We start from the raw sequence: 20,992 nt of genomic DNA, 5'->3' as shown, positions 1-20,992 counted from the left end.
CAGCAAGTGCCACTTCGGTGCCCCGCAGCCGCTCACGCAGCGGTGGCAGCTGCCCGTCGCCTCGCTGCGCGGCGCTGAAGGGGTTAAGCGCGGAGCCGCCGGCGCTGCTGGTTTGGCCTCCGCCGGGCACCGTCGTCGCTGCGGTGGTGGGAGGGTCTGGGCCAGTATGGCCACTGCCGGCGGGGAAGGGGCTCCGAGGGCGGAGGGGATGGTGGCTGTCAACGAAGAGGAGGACGGGGAGGAGAACATTTTGTACGATCTGCTTGTCAACGCCGAGTGGCCTCCGGAAACCGAGCTGCAGGTGAGCGGCGGCGTGGCGGGGCTGCGGCGCGGGGGAAGGGAGGGGAGCAGAGCGGCCACGTCGGCGGCGCGGAGGGAGGCGGGAGGCGTCTCGCTGTGCTGGGGGTGGGCAGTGCGGCATGGGGCGCTGCTGGCAGCGAGCCTTGGGCCTGGGGGGGAAAACGGCAGCAGAAGGGGTGAGAACACAGCGTGCCCTTGAGGCATTCCTGCCCCTGTTGCTGTGCTGTGTCTCGTCTTTCACGTCCCTTCGTTTCTGCGTTGTCGTATGCTGCCTGGGGTTCCTTGAAGCTCTTTCTGCTGTTTTTATGTGAACAACGCGTACCAGATTTTATCAGTGAGCAGACATGAGGAAAGGCGTGATAAACTTCAGGCCTCATCCCCAGCAACAGCTGTGCTGAGAGCAGTGCAAACTGTGCCATTGCGAATGAGACCTTTACAGTTTGCCATGTGTGAGGCAGCCCAGCTCCCTCTCCAGACCTGCAGGTCAGGGTGTTTGTATCCGAAATTTCAGGAGTGAGACAAAAGGGAGAATTATGTCACTTTGTGCCTATGAGGCATGCAAGTAGATGGCCAAGCCTGAAAAAATGGGAAAATATTATTTTGCGTTGTAACTTCTTCTTTGCGTTCTGCCTGTCCTTCTCAGTGGGTCAGTGCAATTGCTGAGGCGGTCTTTCATCCTTTTCCTTGTTTTCCCTGAGGTGTGGTGGTGGTTGACCAGGGCTGTCTGCCACACTGCGCTCTCATTCCCCCTCCTTAGCATGACGTGGGACAGAAAGTACAATGATGAACTCGTAGGTTGGGATAAGGACAGTGAAATCGCTCACCAGTTACTTGCATGGGCCAAACAATTTAGGTTTGGGTAAGATTTGTTTAATTTATTGAAAAATGATAACAGGATAGGACACTGATTACTAAAAAACATCTTAACCCCTCACTCTTCTCAAGCTCGGTTTCAATCTCAGCTCTTCTACCCCTTCCCCAGGCCTTGAGCAACAGTGTGGTCAGTGTCAGTTCATACTGCTTTGTCTGGAGGTATTCTGCTCCTTCCTTCTCAGGCTCTTTTCCTGAACTAGTGAAGGAATATATTCTCTCCCAGCTGCTGTTGTGCAGCAGTTTTTCCACTTCTTATATCTGCTGTCCCAGATCACAACCATCATTGCTCATAGCTTGGCTCTGCTCAGCAGTGGGTCCCTCTTGGAGCAGCTGGAGCTGGCTCAGATCTGATATGGGGCAGTGCTGGGCTCTGCTCATAGAGGCCACAACTGCAGCTACCAAAACCTTGCCACATAAGCTTAATATAAGCGTGCTAAGGTAGCGTTCTTCATCTCTTTTGTTGTATGATTTGGACATAGACGATGCAAACAGTGTGGTTTTAATTGTTTATTGTGTTGGACTTTCAAATCTACTGCAGTTGTTAGTGCATTTATTGAAGTATTTTATCAAGATTTGGTACTTAATGGGAGTGTCTGAACAGAGGAGAAGATGTTTTTCTTTCACCTTTGAAGTTTTTACAAGGTGCATTCTTCTGTATACAGACATATAGGCAAAGATGGGCTTAACACCTTATTATTTAGGTGATCGTGGCTTTCACCTGTTTATTTTATCCTGGCCTATTCACACTGTTTAGAAAAATAAAAGTCACAAAAGAATTCCTGTTGTGTTTCTTATAGAACTGTTTGGATAAAAATGAGTGAAGTGAGGGAAAGTAGAAAAGTAAGCTGAATGCTGCTCTGGGAAATCAAATTAAATTTCTTCTCATGCAGCCATCTGGGATCCAAAGCAAGGCCTTAAACAAAACTTTTCTCTGTTGACATCACTTTATTTTTCTGTTATTTCCTTTAGGATGGTTTAGTGGTAGGTTGGACTGGATTATCTTGGAGGTTTTTCCAACCTGGGTGATTCTGTGATTTGTTCTAGTCTACAGTCTGAGTTCTTCCAGTTTTAACTGTGCACACTGGAAGATTGATCCTGTGATGAAAGAATAAAGTTCTGTTAACTTGAAGACACACATGGATTTCATAAGCTGGAACTCCAAACTAGTTTTAATTTTAAATCTTACTGGTATTCTCATTTACCTGTATGGCGTTCCTTTAGAGGAAGATATCTAGGGGAAACTAACAAAAATTTATAAAGGATACATGTGAGGGACTGACAGCTCCAGATGTGTGTACAGACTGGGAGAAGAACTCATTGAGAGCAGCCCTGCAAAGAAGGACTTGGGGGTCCTAATGGATGAAAAGCTGGACATGAGTCAGCAGTGCGTGCTTGCAGTCTGGAAGGCCAGCAGTACCCTGGGCTGCATCAAAAGGGGGGCAGCAAGTAGGGATAGGGAGGGGATTGTCCCCCCACTACTCTGCTCTCATGGGGCCTTATCTGGAGTACTGCGTCCAAGCCCGGGGCCCAGCGCAGATGAAGGATACAGAACTGTTGGAGTCAGTCCAGGTGAGGGGCACAAAGATGGTCCAGAGGTCTGGTGTACCTCTCTTATGAAGGAAAGAGCTGAGCTTGTTCAGCCTGAAGAAGAGAAGGGTCCATGGAGACCTTGTTGTGGCCTTCCAGTACTTAAAAGCAGCTTATAAACAGGAGGGAGACTGACTTTTTACATGGCCTGATAGTGACAGGACAAGGGACGATGGCTTTAAACTAAAAGAAGGAAGATTTCAGTTATATGTTAGGGGAAAATTCACTACTCAGAGTGTGGTGAGGTACTGGCACAGGCTGCCCAGAGAAGCTGTGTATGACACATGCCTGGAGGCATTTGAGGCTAGGTTGGTCGGGCCATGGACAGCCTGATCTGGTGGGTGGCAGCTCTGCCTATGGCAGGGAGTTGGAACTGGATGGTCTGTGAAGTTCCTTGCAACATAAGCCATTCTATGAACTGACCCTACCAGAGAAGAGACTGGTAGGAAAATCAAAGCAACCTGTATTCAGTGCAGTGAATTCCTGTATTCATATGCAGTGTGTAACCTATTTCAGAAGTGAAAAGTATGAATATTAAAAAATAAAAAAAATTAGTTCTAGGGAATATAGTCTAAAGACTATAGTAGCATATAGTACAATATGTATAAGCAATATTTGGAAAAGTTTTTTGAAAATGCTTTTTCTTAGTTCAGAAACTTTAACAAGCTCATTTCCCTGGGAACAATTGCCACTCTCTCCAAGGTACTAAGATAGCTTTAAGAAGTAATTGTAGTCACACTTCTTTGCTGTAATACCTCATTACTTTCTGATCAATCAACCTGAATCTGGAAGGTTATCTATTAGTGCAGCTGTATTGACTTCTAATGTACTGTGGGAAAACAGCCTGATTATTTCAAAGACTGTTTCTGGATCGCAGGCTTTGCACAGAGAACTACTAATCTTTATTGTAATAGTTTAAATTTTTCAGTCCAAATATGTTTTTAAACTTGCAAATACTTGTGACTTTTTGTTTATGTGTCCTTCAGTGTTTTGCTGCTCTTTAACTTGGAATAAGAGGGCTGAGTATTTAAGTTAACAAGTATCTACTGTATACTGAAGGGAAGAAGTAATTTATTCATTCATTACCTACAATAGTGCTCAGTTTATGATGCTCTTATATTTTATGTAGAAAAATACAGGCATAATGTTTATTTTGAAAGTTTGTATGTGATGCCTTCCTTACTGATTGTCTTAATCTGTTTTTCCTACTTTCTTATTAGCAAGTAACTGTACCTCTTTTTATAGATAGGAATATACATCCTATGTTGTTTCATGTTTGATTTTTCTGTGTTTGAAGAGTGCTATGCAAATGAAAGAAGTTTGGTCCTCCCATCTACAAAAGTAGAGCAGAAGTGCTGGAAGGGCTGTGTGAGACTATTGAGTAGTGTGGTAAACTGAATTGCGTAGTACAAATTGAGACTTAAAGTTTTACTTCAGTTGCTCTTTTTTAAATGCATTTCTGAAACTTTAATAAGCAGTTTTTATGTTGTTTAGCAGTTACATTTTAAGACAGGTTGTTGAACACCAATTGCTTTTTCTGAGTATTATAGTTCAATATGGCATTCATATGGCATAGAAATAATATTTTGTAATGTAATACCTTACAGGAGAACATAGTCAGAAATCAGCTTCTTTTGTTACCACCCGAAGATCACAGCTAAGCTGAATCAATAGATAATTTGTAGTAAATTTTGTTCATTACAGTGTGACAGTGAAAATATTTGATTCTGTAGTCTGTTTGAGCTTATAGAGCTAAATTGCTGTATGATGTTGCAAGTAATTGAAATACATAAGGTACTTGTAGGCTAGTAGGCAGCTTATGTTCAACCACAGAAGGAATGCTTGAATGCTATAGTTAAGTGATGAAGTATATCAGAGTTTGACCATTATTCTTGTAATTGCAGCCGAGAGGCAACAGAAAACATGGTGCATCATTTATCATCACTAGAGCAATTACAGGTAAATATGACTTGCTTTTATGTTTATGACTCGTGAGAATGATATGTGAATTGCTTGTAAAATTTGCAACTTCTGCTTCTTAGAATGGCTAGTATAATAAGAATAGAGTGGAAGATTTGTTCTCAAAAGATGTTTTCTGTTTAGCAATATTGCTGTGTTGTTTGTGTATTATTTTTGTGAACTTGCCTCTATTAGCTTAGTGAGTCAAACTACAAAAACATGCATCTACAAAGTTTAGAAGTTCTGTTATAGTTTGCAAAAAATGTTTTTTTCCCTTGATCAGCTCTTGCTTTGGCCATTTGCTGTTTATAGAATTAAGAGGAAAATTTACATTGTCATCATTGCCAATTCAGCTCTTGATTTATGTGGTAATCAAGTTGCACTTTCATCTTTAGGCATTTCTCTTAGAATTAACAGAAATATGTATTGTGGGTGGTTTTTTTTTTGGGGGGGGGGTTGTTGGGGTTTGTATTAACCTAAATATTTATTAACCAAGAACAGAGGCTTTTTCACCAGCAACATTTTCTTTTGTGGGAATGTGTGAAATTCTATATACAGTAAGCTGGAGAATGCCTTAAAACATGTAGAGATGTAATCCCTTCCCTTCTTTCCTTTTTTTATAGGTCCTGCATTGCTTTTGCTTCGATATATATGGTACAGGTAGGTTTGAACATAATATTTAGTCATCTTATATGGCAATTTAATGACTTCTTGATTTTGATGGGAAGTTACTTTTAATGACAGTAAAACTGAACACTGGTTAGGATATTTTCTTCATAAACTGAAGTTGAAAACACCTGTGTTTCATCTGAAGCCTGTCTAGAAAATGAAATGTATACTAGTTTGACTTATTTATTTTATCAGAAGTCTAAATAAACTTGCAGTTGGATCATCCTCTTTCTCAAAAAAAAAGTATTTATCCTCCCCACTCTCAATTGAGATACCTCAAGTGGAGTTGTTTTTAAGTCTCAATGACAATTGTGATGGTATGGTAGGGTTTTACATCTATTAAAGTTATAATTCAAATTTCTTTTTTATTTTTTTTAATTGAAAATGTTTTTAACTGTGAGCAATGCTCATGCCCTTTACAAATCTATCTTCTGATTTAAAAGCACTTAAATGATCCCAGTTAAAAGATAAACATATTGGAATAAATACAGTGTCCCTGGAGAATTGCAGCCCTATGATTATACCTCTCTCTTGATGCCCTTTGCATGTTTGAAGATACCAGTTCTCTCTTTTTGGGGGCACCCTATTGTTTTTGAGAGTATAAAAAGGGACATTCATTTTTGCTGCCTGTGAAACAGTAATGTAGTTTTCAGTTAGCAGGCAACGTGACTTTCCCTGTTTCTGGTGTTCTAGTTTATTTTGTCTTTTTTGTTTGTGTTTATGGTCTCCATGCCATCACACAAGCCTAGTTATAAGGATTTTCTTTACATCAGTAATCATATTGAAAATCTGATTTCTAGTCTTTAAAACTGGTTCTAGTTGCCATTTTCTTACATTTAATAAATATAATTGGAAATGAAGAATTGAAAAAAGCAGGTGAACATTAAACTCAGATCAGGTTCCTTAAGACTCTTTCTGTCTGCAAGCACTGTTCCAGTGCTTTACTTCATGGTTAATTTTTTTTTTTCCTTATATCAGCTTCAGACCTTCTCTGTTTTTACTGATCAGTATTTCTTGCACTTCTGCCATGCATTTCAATGATTTTCCTTGGCAACCTTGTAGGTATCAGAAGGCTTTGGTAAGTCCTCTCTGAAGCCTTTTCCTCTCCAGTATAAACAAGTATAATTCCTTCAGCCTCTCCTTATGGAGCAAGTACTTCAGTCCCTTGACCATCTTGATTGACCACCAGTTTACTGGTGTCCTCAAAACTGGCTACTGACCAGAGCCTGAAGATGTGGCTCTGGTTCTGTTAATTCGGCTGATGATATTGTTAACCTTTGTCACTGGCAGTGTATGTTGGTGATTCATGCCTATCTGCTGAAGTGTCCCAGATGGGTTGATAGTTGCCTTAAAACTTAGTCATCTGGCACGTGTATCCCAAGTACTGCTCGGAGTATGTTCTGAATATGGCTAATACTTTTATTTTTTCAGCCCTGCTAAGTTTTCTCTACCATCTGGACTCGTTCGTCTAGTTAATAAGCAGATCAACTGGCACTTAGTGCTTGCAAGGTAACTAGCTTGTGTACTTGTATGCTTTTCTGTTTTGGGCAGTAGCAAATGTACTGATGCTTTTCACCCTGCCATGGCAACAGTGCTGAGTTAATAACTTATTAAATTAATGCTACTCTCTTCGGTTGAGAGAAATACTGGAGGCTTTCTCAGGCAGCTTTGTGAAAAAAAAGGTCAGTCTGCTATCCAGGGGCTTTTAATGCATCTCTGACTCATGTCTGAATATACTCTTAGCTTCTGAACTGAAGTAGCTTGCAGTGTGAATATGCTCCCAGCAGAAGAATTGCATCTTGGGTTTCATTAGTTAGGGACTTAATACTTGCACAGTTATGTAATAGAAATTGCTTATTTTAAAATCAGGGGAAAGAGAATGCATACTGTCAAGAACCATCTGCTGTTGTATCAAAGAGACGAAGTGAGAGTTCTAAGGTGCAGTGGTTCTAAAGCAATTTTAGAAACAACAGAGAAATCACTGGCTTAAAAAAAAAAAAAGGCATCAGCATGTACAGAAATCATGGTTCGATGACATGAAAGTAGTATGGAATATTTTAACTTATTTATTATCACTAAATACGATCTGTGGTTGAACAAGAGTTCTGTAAACGATACAAAACAGAAGGTGATGGTGACTCTTTGAGGGAAGTGGAGCTCCTTTTCATGTGCAACATGCCAGTTCCAATGATGTATATTAGGTAGAAAGGCCTGCTCCTAAGGAGATAACCTGGCTTACTGAAGTATGATGGCTGTTTATTCCAGATAAAGCAATGCAGTTTTAGGTATTGCTGTTATAAGCGATAAGGAACATCTGATTTTGACCTTCCTTGCAGCAAGATTGTAGGCATTGTTTCTGTTTTCTTAGTGCTAGCATTGAATACTGTGACAGAAATATTTCAGAGACATGAAGGGAATTTTATTAAGATATTTATTTGTTTAAAAGTTTGGGGAATTTGTATCTAACTGTGCAGAAAAGCAGCTAAAGCTCTCATCAATATTCTGCGAGAACTGGGTTTTAAAGAACTTTTGTGCCTTTATCTTCCTCTCTCAGCAATGGTAAACTGTTGGCAGTTGTGCAAGACCAGCGTGTAGAAATGAGGTAAGTTTAGATTGTGTTTTTTTCATAACCACAGTTGTGGAGTTCTGAGACAGTGTTTCTACTGACTTGCTAAGCAGAGTTTTAAAGACCTTTTTGTTCTTTTAGAATGCTATGTATATTCTGAAATTAATTTATGAAATACTCTTAAAAAATGTTATTGCTTAAAAAGCAAAAGCCTTCTGTTTCTTAGTCTTGGCCACTCATGATTTTAGAAACAAATAGTTCACATTCCCTGCCCCTCATCAGCAATTACAAAAGTTATAGATAAAAACTATCTGTATTTCCTTTTGTAGGGTGTGTTTTTGTAATTTTTTAAATTTTTTTTTTAAGATGCATAAGAAAACTGTCAAGGTGTTTCAGACGACTGAGCACAATTTGCGGTGTCCTAGCCTTTGCCTTTCAATTCCCCTTTCAAGTCATTATGTGAGAACAAAAGTTCTCTCGTAAAAAGTGTGACAAGGAGATATTGTTCTACTTCTCTGTAGAATAGCTGGCTTTACCTTATATTACAAATAACATGAATTGCCATAAAGACTTATGCTTTCCTTTTTCCTTCCGTTCCCTAACAACAAGCTTTCTTTTGCCGGTTCAAGAACACATTTAGCTGTAGTACAGATCTTGATTGAGTGTGTTTACTTGCTTCACAAAAATCCATTTGCTAGAAGGTCAGACCTTCCATTTATATGTAAAAGAAGCAAGTATATGAAAATTGTTCAATCAGAAGTGGAGTGAACACCATAAATGTCAACTTACAAACCATAGAATAAATCTTGTGTTTCAACTGTATTATTGTAACTATATTCTTGCTTTTTTTTTTTTATTTTTAATTGTCACCTAGAGAATACTGACTACTTAAAGAAAAAAACTTCCTGCAGCATTTCAGAATCTCAGCATTTATTTTGAACAGCATTGCTACTAAATGGGAATATTATTTCTTATAGTCTGAAAGTGGGGTTTCTAAAACAGTATTGTAACTGAGACTAGCTGCCTAAGGGTTGGAGACTACTATCTGTCTTTTGAACAAGTAGTTAAGCACATGCAGGCCTTTGAATTGTACACTTGTGGTATTTTCATAGCTTTTTGTATACTTTGGAAAATGGAGTAAGTAGAGGTTTGTGTTTGGGTTTTACTTTGTCTTTTTTTTTTTTTTTAATTTATGATTAATATTATATATTAAGGTTTTTTCTGCAGGTCTGCAAAAGATGATTTTGGATCCACAGTTGGAATATGTCAAGGTATAGAATACAGCAGCCTCTGCACCATTACATAATGTCATCTTTATTTATTCATGCATTGCTAAGTGGTAGTATTGCTTTACTAGCTTCTTAAAAACATTCAGTGGAATCTCGTAATATTTTCACTTTTTTTATTAGCTCTATTTCTCTCTGCACTGGTTCTCTTCATTATAATTAACATACAGTACCTGAAATGAAATGGTAGTTAAATTAATGGATTTTGGAGGCATAGTGGATGTTGGAGGCTTGCTTGTTTGGTTGGTTTTGTTTTCCTCCTCCAAGGTAAGTTTGCAATGATGATGGGTATCCTGCTGTTTTTTTTTTTTTTTTTTAATATATATATAGATGGGGTTGTTTTTTATTTATTTAGGTGATTTTAGTTTACTTTTTCTTTCTGATCTCTACCTCCTGACATAGGAGATGCCACTTTCCAAAGAAAGTACATGAGTGATGATCTGTCAGGAAATGACTGTCTTTAGGCTAGAGGCTCCACACCATAGAAGTTACTCTTTAGAGCTTTTTAAAGTTCACTTAAATTGCTCTTTTTAATTATTTCTAATCAAATATGAATTTCTCTGCCACATGAAAAAGTGTAGTGGGATTCAATTGGCCTGGTGGATTGTAGAATCATAGAACCCTTGGAGTTGGAAGAGAGCTTTAAAGGTCATCTAGTCCAATTCCCCTGCAATGAACAGGGAATGGTTTGGTTTGAAAGGAGTCCTTACGGATCTTTGAGTCCTGATATACAGAGTGGAATAGGCTGCTTATAGTAAATTGCCACCTTTTTGCTGGTTGACCAGACTCAATACTTGTTTTTAGGAGGTAGCGTGTGCAGGTAATAAAACTATCACAGCATTGTGATAACAAGATCTGCTACTAGTACAAATTTTTTTGGTAACAATGTAATTAAACATTTTTTTTTTTTGGTCTGTTTCTCTTATGTCTTTTGTTGCTGGCAGGGAGGAAAGAAAACTGATAACAATAAAATCTTTATAAGCCCTGGCTTATGCAAGGGAATACATGAACAAGGTAAAGACAGTTCGCAGTGGCAGGCAGTGGATGAGTTAAAGGTCATTAGATGGTCCACTGCAGACATTTTTGTTGTGATTCACACTGTGGCCATTGACTAGTAAAAATCAGTTGAGTATAGATGGCAGTGCTGACAAGAAACTATTTAAAGTTTTAAGAATGTTTTTCCTTTTTTTGTAGTGCCAAAAGATCCTAACCCTCAGTGGAGGCGAGTTGCGTGGAGTCATGACTGTACATTACTTGCATATGCTGAAAGCAGTGGAACAGTGAGAGTATTTGACCTAATGGGTAGTGAACTTTTGGTCATTTCACCAGTAAGTACTGTCTTCCATTAAATTTTCATTTAGGAGAACTTAAAATATGGTTACCACGCATAGAAACACTATGTAATGTTTATCATATGATGGCTATATTATAGTTAACTAACATTAAGTCATGTGTAGAATGTGCGAAGTGTGTCCTTTGTGCTGTTGCACTTAGAATTTTCATTTTTTTGGCCAGAATTGTGGTAGATCTCTAGTTACAGTGGATTCCGGAAGTATAGATTTGTCTACTTTAATATGTGTGCAAATTATTAAGGTTTGTAATAGTAGATTGGAAATCAGCAATTTATAGGCAGATTTATAGGTTATAAATCAAGAAAATATTGCTGTTAGAGCAATATGAGACTTTTTTTTTTTTTTTTTCCCACGTTCAGATGAGAATATATAATTGCATGTGGCTTGCCTGGCAGAATATATTTTGCGTTTTATGTATACAGAAGGAGGGTATTTCAAGTATGTTTCTTTAGCATATTATCTTTCTGGACATTATTAATAATATGCTTTGAAATCAAGATTAAAGAAAGTGTATTTTGTTGCTAATAGAAATGATGAATCTTTAGCTTTGTGGACGGATTTTCATACAAGTAGAAAATTTTATTCCCACAAAATAACCAAGGTATGGGTTTTTTTTTTTTTTTTTTCCCTCCCCAACTTTCTCACTCTACGTCTGTTTACATTTTTTGGGTAAAGACAGCAAGTTTTTCAGGAGATCTGAGTTATGCTATTGCTGGACTGATCTTTCTAGAATATAAAGCAAGTGCTCAATGGTCAGCTGAACTACTCGTCATTAATTATCGTGGAGAATTGAGAAGTTACCTTGTAAGGTAAGTTCTTGTAAGTTTTGTCTTACTTTGATAACTTTAAAATAATTCTTTCCACTCTGTAAAGAACATAAATCTGCAATTATATGTGTGTGTATATATATATATATATTTTTTTTTTCTCCCCTATATTCAGCGTTGGAACAAATCAGAGCTTCCAGGAAAGTCATAGTTTCAGCTTTAGTAGCCATTACGCCCATGGAATAACTGCTGTCATTTACCATCCTGGTCACAGGTAAGCATTCTGTTTGTTACCTTCCAACAACAGAAAAATGATAGAAAAAAGTGGCAAACTGGAGTGAAGTGTGCTGCATGTATTTAAGAGGAGAGAGGGGGTGTCTATTTTAATATTGGTGTTTAATGAATTGGCAGTAACAAGTTGTTCATTGTGGATTGCTGTATCTATGAAAGAAGCCCTAGTAGGTGTTTATACTTTACTAAAATAATTGTAGTGTGTACAAATACTAAGGGAAATGCACTTTCTTGGATGGTAATTGCACTGATGCATTAGAACAAGTGATGTCTAGCATGCTTGGGAACTCCAAAAGAATCCTTTATAGACATGCATTTTCCACATTTAGGTTATAATATCTTGAGTATTAAAGAGTCTTCACTAGGATTAATGTATAAATAGATTTTATTGTCTCTAGGAATGTAATTTAAAGAGATTTTTCTTTCTGCATGTTTTTTTTTAAAGCATTTTTTTCTTCCCGAAAGCTATGATATTTATTGACTAATTGACTTGTATTTATTTGAGAGTTTAAATGCTTTTTTTATTGGCTTGTCAAGTTCTTCATTTTGAGAAGACTAACTTTCCTTAAGACAAACAAAGAAACAAAAAAAACCAACAAAATCAAAACCAACCAACCAAAAAAAAAAAAAATCACAAAATCAACACCAAAAAAAACAAGGCTTGACCTCAGAATCAGTTTCTTTGAAGTGAACTTTTTCTGTTAATTTGCAGTTAATTTTAGTACCAGTAGGAGAGTGTGAAGCTATGAAGTCATGGGCTGTTTAGCCCTTAACTTCAATTAATTCCAGTTTTTGGCAGATAAGTTCTTAGCACGTGTCCTAGAGTACTCTCTCTGAAAGGCTTGCAGTGTGGCTTCTTTAGTGAAACTGCAGTTTAGGTGTAGCAGCAGGAGCAACATGACTGAGGTATTTTCCTTGGTAAGCTGGGTCAGTTCATCTGTGTATTTTCATTCTTCAAGAACAATTTATTTCATTTATCAAATACAGCACTTGGATTTCAGGAGAGAAAATCAAGCTGTATCCTTTACTGTTTGTCTCCCTTGTGCTAGCAGTATTTTTAGAGTGTCAGAAATAGCTTCAGAAGATGTTTCTGAGTTTCATGTGGTTAAGAGCTGGAGTATAGGTTTTTGTTCTTTTCTTTCAGAATTTGATTCTGCACTTGGACAATTTTTTTTCCTTTTCTGACTTTGGTATTTGGAGTTGTTTTCTGATGCTTTTTCTCTGTTAGTAACATATTGGGCACAGATACCACATCTTAGGCTGCCATTCAGTCTACCTCTGCTTTTGAACCAGATGTAGTTGAAATAGAGCCTGGTTAGGCAATTGCTTTGGTTGAAAATATATCTACCATTTTTATATTTGCTTGTTATATATCAAGATAAATTCAGCAACTTATCTTTTCAATTGTAAGAACTTTTCTAGATATTTTTCTTGTACTAGAACTATTAGGATTGAATTTACAGGTGAAGTGTTACATCTCTGCATTCTTCTAAACTGAAATTGGTCTTGGCTATAGAATACTAGGAGAAACCTTGCTGTTTTAGAAACTAATTATTCAGTGTTAAATGAGCTGTCTAACCTACCTTTAAGGAAAAACTGGTTATTGACAAGAACTAATGTTCTTCTAGCTTATTACTTTAAGAGATTAATTTTGAATGTAGTTACCTCTTTTCATCTGTTATCTAGTAATTCCATATAGTTGGTACTCAGTATATTAAATTGAGAGCTTGATGTATAGGTTGTGGAGCTTCCTTAGCACTCTGACCAGACAACAACCAATTCGTTCTTTTCTTGTTCAGACCAAGCTTAATGGTTCCTAACACAGAGAGTGTTTCAGTAGGAATTATATCTGATTCTGTAGGAAAACTTGAAACAGTGGCTCTTGAGAAGATATACGATCTTGAGTTTCACTGCTGTTGAAAAATGTCAGGTACTTTTTAGATGCTTGAATGTTTGCGTTCTCCTATAGACTAGCCTTCATCTGTGATGGACTTTACAGTGCTCTTTAGTTGGTAAAATGTATGTGTCTGCTTCAGTGTGAGCTCTCTGTAGGTTCTAATGGAGTTTCTTCACCTTGCTTACTTTGTGTATCTTAATTTTTGAGCTGAATATCTGCTACGGGATTATCTGCAGTTTCTACAGAAGATGTCTGATGTTAGAGCCTAAAATGTGTGATAGCTATGGAAGATTAAGGTTTTAGATTCAGTTGAAACTTTTGCTTTTTATTGTACCAAAATTGATGAGTGAAGAGTTGTGGAGAAATCTCAAGTTTTTCTTGAATGCCTTAATCGAACTTGCTGACCTTGAGACCAATAGTATGCTAGTTATCTTTAGCCTAACTTTATAAAACCCTTGAAAACAGAGTACAATTGAGATATGTAAGGGCAGACAGCTTTTTGAGACTGAAAGGCCCTTTGCTGGACTTGCTCCAGTATCATGTCCTTGTCTGCTATACCGCATACGTTAAGAGTTGGATCCAGCAATACAGATTGTATCTACCATGTGCTAGCCAGATGGGAAGGATCATTTCTCCCAGCATAACTGACAGTGATTTTCCTCATGCAGTCTAAGATGGATTAGGCCTCCTTTGCTGCAAGGGCACGTTCATAGTTTGTGGTCATCTTGTTCATCAGGACTCCCCAGACACTCTTTTGGAAAGCCATCTTCCATCTGTTCTGTTCTGTCCAGTTAACATAGGCATATGTGGCTATTCCTCCTGTGGTACAGTCTTTGTGCTTCCCTTTTCTGAACTTCCTGAGATTTCTACTGGCCTGTTTCACCAACCTATTGAGTTCACTCTGATCATAGCACAGTCATCTAGTGTATCAACCCCTTACCCAGTTCTGTCAATAACAGCATAATAGACAGCATATTCCCTTTGAGGGTCCTACCGAGTAAGTGTCAGTTATTTGAATTAACATTGCTTTGTGGCCCATCAGGAGTGGCCTAAGCCTCTAGCTTGTATAGGAAACGAAGTATTTGGTGTGAAAAAGTAGTACTTCAGATTTTTGGGGGTGAGGAAATTGTTGGCGTAGTATTTTCTTCAGATCGGGACGAACTTGAAAAAGAAAACACCACCCCCCCCAAGAAAAACAGCAAATAAAAAACAACAACCCAGAAAAAACACCCCCTCTCCTGTTGCGATTCCCAGCCTACCTGTCAGCTCTTGTTATTTTGGAGTCATCTCCTGTCTAGTCTTGAAAAAATAATTGGTAAACAAGGCCAGATCTTTGAGCATCTCAGGAGTACTTTTCATTTTCTTTAGATGCCAGTTGTGTTATTAATCTTAATAGTTTCTGCCCCCGCTGCTGCATTTTGCTCTCTGAAAAGCTTTTTAAAATTTTAAGTACCTGCTGTGATGATGAATTTCTCTGCAGTCCTGGGAGAAGGCTTTTTGTCTCGAGGTTGTGTGTTTTGTGTGTGTCTAAACTGATATGACATCTTAATTCCAGCTGTCATTGAGTTTCATTTATCCTAAAAGATACTTTCAAATTATAAATATGTTGCACTGTATGTGACAGTTTTTCCAAAATTTCTTTGGAAAGATTTATCTTGATGGAGTTTTTGAGAGCTAGTTCAGGCAGTTTTGGAGCCAGTGCTGTCACTATTATTGACAATTCTTCTCTTGGTCTTTCTGCTACTGTTTGTTTCTGAGTCACCTCTGGCACTGTGCAGTCAATTGTAATTGAATTTTAGTTACTGCTGTTGCTGAAGTTTTTAACTGAGTGGCATGTTGCAGTGGAAGCTGGTGCTTATGGAAGAATGTAGATGCCTGTGGATGGGCAAGACTACAGACAAATTAATTTTCTAGAGGATTATGCCTGCTGTCTTTTGGTTATTAAGAACTGACAGCTCAGCTGTGGTGATCTTGTGAAAGAGATGCAGATGCACGTGAAACTTTCTTCCATGATTTAACAAGAAAGAAGGGGATTGAGGAGAGTAGGAAACTTTTAAGGAATCGTTTTATATGTAATGTTCTATGTAATATTGATTTTTGCCAACATCTTTCAGAGTTGTAAAATACAACTTTATGTTCACTGGTGCTAGGCTGTGTGCTCAGATGTGAGTGTGCCAGTGTGTTTATTCTTGCCCAGCTAAAATGGACGTGACCTATATCATGCGCAACAGGGTAGATCGAATATTTTGTCCTGAAACTTAATAAAGCTGTTAGGAGGAATTTAGAAATTTCAGGTGGTGTATTGTGTTTCAGTTGAAGGGTTTTTTTTCAGAGTTTGTTTTTTTGCTTCCTTGTTTTTAACTGGAATTCTTCAGAAAAACTGTCATGTCTAGGCCATGCTTTTGTGTGAGTTGGGGGCAGTCTTTACCCTCCTTGATGAGAGGCAGCGTGTCAGTCTGCAGTGGTAAAAGTGTGGGAAACGTGGGAAAGTCGCAGAAGGGAAATGCAGGGGAGAGGGGAAACACAGATGTGCAGGAGAGAAATGAACGGATTAAGTGTGTGACATTTAGTCTGTGAATTGTTCTCTTTTCAAAGGGCACTTTTCTTCAGTAATCAGTTTTAGTCTACCAGAAATACTCATCTCATATTGTACATGTCCATTAAATCAATACTCTTTCTAGTGCCCTGAAGAGTAAGTTATGAAGAGATTTATTTAAATTGGGTGTCTTGTCATGAAATACACATTCTTCACTTCTGTGCCAGATACTATTCAGTTGTCTGGGCAGCTAAAATTAGATTAGATGCTTTTGTACAATAATATCAAATTACTGTTTGTTATTTAGCGGGGCTGTAGCAGAGTTTTTTGTTAGTGAGATGCAGCATCGCTTTTTATTTCTTAATTCATTTCGAAGTGAATCAAAACGGTGGACGATTGCTATATGAGCTTCAGCCACTAGGTGGTAGAATATTTCAAGAGTCTCTCAGACTTTGAAGGCTGATAGAGGAGCATTCTCCAGCCTCAACTTCTGGCTTTTTCAATCCATGCCTTTTTTTGCAGATACTTTGCTTTTTGACGGCTTGTTCAATAAATTGATGCTTCCAAACAGATGTAAACCTCTGTTCTTAATTTCTTTGTCAAAGTAATCATCAGTTAAATCTAAAACTGCTTGTTAATAAAGTCAAAGGGCTTAAAGGGAAAATACTTTGATTTGCTTTATATCTAACATCTGGAAATGTTTTGCAGTGGACCTTTATAGCACCTTCTGTGCACTGAAGCTGAAGAATTTTAAATATTCTACATTAAGTAGAGGAAATACATTTACAAGGGATGCTCCGAAAGTAATGCTTCTTATTTTGTTATGTTAGCCCATGACATCAGAGGCAGATATTGTTGGTATGGCAGTACGGGTTCAATCTTCCTACCAGTATTCCATTAATGTTTTATTGCTGTGTGAGAGATGGCAGCAGAGGGGCAGGCTGACAAAATGGCATTTGACATGAAAGTACATATAAACCAAAGATGTGTCAGTGAATTCCTCCATGTGGAATTCATTGGAAATGAAATGTGGAAAATATTGTGCCTGTGGACATTAATCAACTCGTGCTGAACATGTATGGAGATTACACAGTGAGGTGATGGGTGGTGCACTTCAGGAGCAATGACAGTGGGTCACCTTCACTGGTGCAGATTCGTATGAGTATGGCATGCAAGTCTTTCTCATCACTGATGAAAATCGTAGTGACTCTTGAAAAATAGTGTTTTTCCTCTATCGGATAGTATTATTGTGCTCTTTGTTGTGAATTTTATGGAACTAAGTAGGAGGTATTACTTTCAGGATGACTTATGTAACTGATAGCGTGGCTTTAGAAAACAAGGTTGAAATACCTCTTCCTGATGATTCTTTAATTAAAGTAGAAATATCTTTTGTACCACTTAGTACATTTCCATTTGTTTGTGCTTAAACTGAATGACTGGAATATTTCGTAAGCTTAAGTTGTTATTGTTGTCATTCTTTCAGTGTAACAGGGAACTGCAATTTATAACCATATATTTTATTTTAAGTGGTGGAACTTGTGCCTCATTTGGGAAAAATAAGATTGGTAATGGTTGGAGATAAATACTACAAATAACAGGAACTAATTAAAAAAAAACTTGTCTGTGAATGAACAGCCTGATGTTTAAAGCTTGCTGCGACTGAAAAATTATAACTACTATATACTATACTATATACTAAAATATACTGAAAATTTCTTAGTACTACAAGCAAATAGCTATAGTTCTTACTTAAAGTTAAAATACAAACAAACAAAAACAGTTATGTGGCAGTATATGAAACCAGTAATATGCTTGTGTATATTTTGCAGACTTTTGCTTGTAGGAGGTTGTGAAACAGATGAAGATGGAGTATCTAAAGCAACTGCTTGTGGGATATCTGCTTGGAGAGTTTTATCAGGCTCTCCCCATTATAAACAGGTCACTAGTTATGAAGATGATATTAGAACAGTAAGTATATTTTCTCTTAATTTTTCGAGGGAATGATTAATGTAATTCAGAGTATTATCTAATGGGAAGTTCAGTATACGTCTCTTTCTACTATTTTAAAGTTATGGTGTGAACTTATAAGAATTTGTCCCTTTCTTCCTCGTATGTATAACTTTTTTTTCTGTGGTATACTTTGAACTTCCAAGTTTTTGATGATCTCCTTTGTTTGAGTTTTTTGAAAACCACAGAAAAAAAGACAACAACAAAACAACGAAAACACAAAACGCAACAAATGTCCACTGCCAATTAAAAATATATAAGTGAAAAACTCAATTTATTTCTATCTTTCTTTATTACTTCATAACGAAAGGCAGTACCTCTGAGCTAAATGTTTCAGTTTGTCTGACTCCTACTTCATTTACTTCTAGTAGAAATAAATGTTTGATGTGGTAACAGCTATCATTTGGAAATTTGTGAGGCAGTGGCGCAAAGCTATACTAGAGTAGGTTCAGACTGAATATTGGGAAAAATTTCTTTACTGTGAGAGCAGCTGAACACTAGAATAGGGTTCCTGGGAAGGTGGTTGATGCCCCATGTCTGTCGTTCAAGAGGCATTTGGATAATGCCCTCTATGGCGTGCTCTAACTTTTGATTAGCCCTGAAGTGGTCAACCATTTGGACTTAATGGTGTTTGTAGGTCCCTGCTAGCTGAACTATTCCATAAATAAACAAAGAGATACTGAAATGAATTTACATTATACTGGGACAAATTCCAATATTTATTCTTGTATAAATATTAGTTAATACGGAATTAATTAATCATTTCATTGCAAATAGGTAGTGCTTTTCTGCAGTATGGTAGACACACAATGAAACAGACAAAAGTTATCCTTACATTATTTTAAAATAGGCAGCCTAAGAAAGTTTAAAGGATTCTGCAAAGATGTTTTACTACTTTAGATTTGACTTATTTTTTGGTGCATAATGCAATGTGTGAGATTCATTTCTTGGTATGTTTCTGTTCTTACAGGCGCAGAGAAGAGGATTATTAAGGATTATGAATTTAAGATTTTACAGCAGACGGGGAACAGAACAGGTATTAAGGTCTAGGTCTACCTCAGAAATGTATTCTACTAACATAATTGTCTGTTAATGACTGCCTGAGAGACAGATCTGAAAGGAGTTTTTAATTTACACAACGAAAGAATTAACGTTTCCATGAAGCTTATCAAAAATAATAAGCTTTTAATTTTAAACGGAATAGCTTCTCTGGATTTCTTGAAAATCCTATTAGTTCATCTGCTGAAGCTTGAATTTTGGGGTTTCCAGCATACTAGCAGGAACAAAGTCGGTGATGTAGAGCTCAATTTTAAATACAAGCTTTCCTTCAATTGGGAAGATGCAAAGAGCCACCCAAGTGCTTATTAATGAATATAATAAACGTAGCATGTTAGGTGGATGCTCCTAAAGAAGAGATTAGGTTGTATCATTTTTTTTTCCCAGTGACATAGCTTGAGGGGAGGAAAAAAAAAAATCAGAAACCAACCTTCTGCACTGTTCCACTCCTATAAAAATATTAATAAAAGTCCACTTAATTTACAGACCTACAATTTCTTACAGCAAACCGTGAATAAATAATTCAAATTTAGGTAGGGACAGGCTCTTTTTTTTATTCTATGCTAAGAGGTACTATGGAAGGGTTTTCCTAAACAGCTCCAAGTGTTTAAGATGAGTCAAACTTATACTGTGGGATGCATGTGAAAATAGCATAACTGATGTTCAAAAACCATTTGTTCTTAACAGACAAACCCTGCATATGTGTCTTGAATTCCTCCTTCCCTTGAGGGAGTGAGTGTTAAAGTCTAATCACACTGAAGTGCTGGTCTGTGTGTTCTATGCTTCTAAAGCTTTTTGCACAGTAGCTTTGGCTTTCTTCTGCATACCTTCAGGGCTCTCTACTCAGTATCTGCATCACCTTCTCCTGCCCCTTTTTTATGGTTTATTTTTAGCTTTTTTTTATTTACTCCCCTTTCCAAACAGAAATAAGCTTTCCCCCTGTGATTTGTTTGAAAAGAATCTGTTTCCCACTCTGCACTGTGTTTTCTGGAGAGAAAAATGTCTTGTATGGTGTCATATGGACTTCAGAAATAACCTTTCTTTTTTTTTTTTTTTTTTTTTTTTTTTTAAGATTTTTGAGGTTTTTAGGTGAATGGTTTAAAGAAAAAAACTGTATGCTTGATTGGATGGTGAAAACAGGTCTTTCTGAATCTCTCTCAAGGGTAGAATGGGGAGAGATTTTTTCCTTCACTGAAAACAAAAAAGAAAAGGCTGAAGTAACATGAAAGATTACTGAAAGGCTAGTGCTGTGCTAAACTTCATTTTCACTGCGTTTGCTAGTACTGAATATACAAACAAAAGCAGAGATAATTATTACTGAATGTATTAGTCAAATTTCTGAGATTATAGTTTACATGTGGGAGATGCATTTTATATTCTTAGTAGGAAATTGGCAACAGTATTAAGATGTGACAGGCACAGCAGCTAGAGGACTACCTGTATTTGAGATTTGATTCTTAGTGTTGGTAACTTAAATGACAGTTTTAAAATGTGAAGTGACAATCTATTGAGACTCTCAGTATCTCGTTCTGCAGTTCCATCAAGCTGACAAGCTGTTTACTGAGGTGGCATTGTCTGCTTTGTCAAAGGATAGATTAATCTCTGTAGATATCAATGCTTGGGTTATAAATATGAAAGTATTAGCAACCACCCAACATCTAAATTCAAACAGCAGTAGGGCTGTTACTGATGACTAAGTAGATGTTTAACCCTTGCAAAAATCTGTGATTTGTAGCACCGATTGTTCATCTGAATGGGTTATATGTTTTAGGCATGTTTTAAGCTTCTAAGTTCTTCAACAGTTCTTATTTCTTAGCACTCTGTGCATGCAACTTGATTTGTGGAG

General features: G+C 37.4%; 1 protein-coding gene across 3 annotated transcripts in view; it reads left to right on the top strand.

Moving 5' to 3' along the window:
• Nucleotides 1–140: 140 nt before the first annotated feature.
• Nucleotides 141–20,992, top strand: part of NBAS (neuroblastoma amplified sequence) — a 161,681-nt gene continuing 140,829 nt past the window's right edge. For 2 of the 3 annotated variants that reach the window (XM_046939145.1, XM_046939144.1), the window contains exons 1-11: nt 141–301; nt 4,665–4,719; nt 5,343–5,379; nt 6,820–6,897; nt 7,943–7,990; nt 9,182–9,225; nt 10,435–10,568; nt 11,262–11,401; nt 11,535–11,633; nt 17,913–18,051; nt 19,061–19,126. In XM_046939145.1, coding sequence (XP_046795101.1) covers nt 167–301; nt 4,665–4,719; nt 5,343–5,379; nt 6,820–6,897; nt 7,943–7,990; nt 9,182–9,225; nt 10,435–10,568; nt 11,262–11,401; nt 11,535–11,633; nt 17,913–18,051; nt 19,061–19,126 — 975 coding nt within the window. In that variant the 5' untranslated portion in view covers nt 141–166. The remainder of the gene's footprint in view (nt 302–4,664; nt 4,720–5,342; nt 5,380–6,819; nt 6,898–7,942; nt 7,991–9,181; nt 9,226–10,434; nt 10,569–11,261; nt 11,402–11,534; nt 11,634–17,912; nt 18,052–19,060; nt 19,127–20,992) is intronic. The other variant, XM_015276095.4, reaches the window with a different exon arrangement.

The sequence above is a fragment of the Gallus gallus genome, chromosome 3 (genome assembly GCF_016699485.2).
Source record: "Gallus gallus isolate bGalGal1 chromosome 3, bGalGal1.mat.broiler.GRCg7b, whole genome shotgun sequence".
Classification (NCBI taxonomy): Eukaryota; Metazoa; Chordata; class Aves; order Galliformes; family Phasianidae; genus Gallus; species Gallus gallus.
This window is presented reverse-complemented; position numbering and strand designations above follow the sequence as displayed.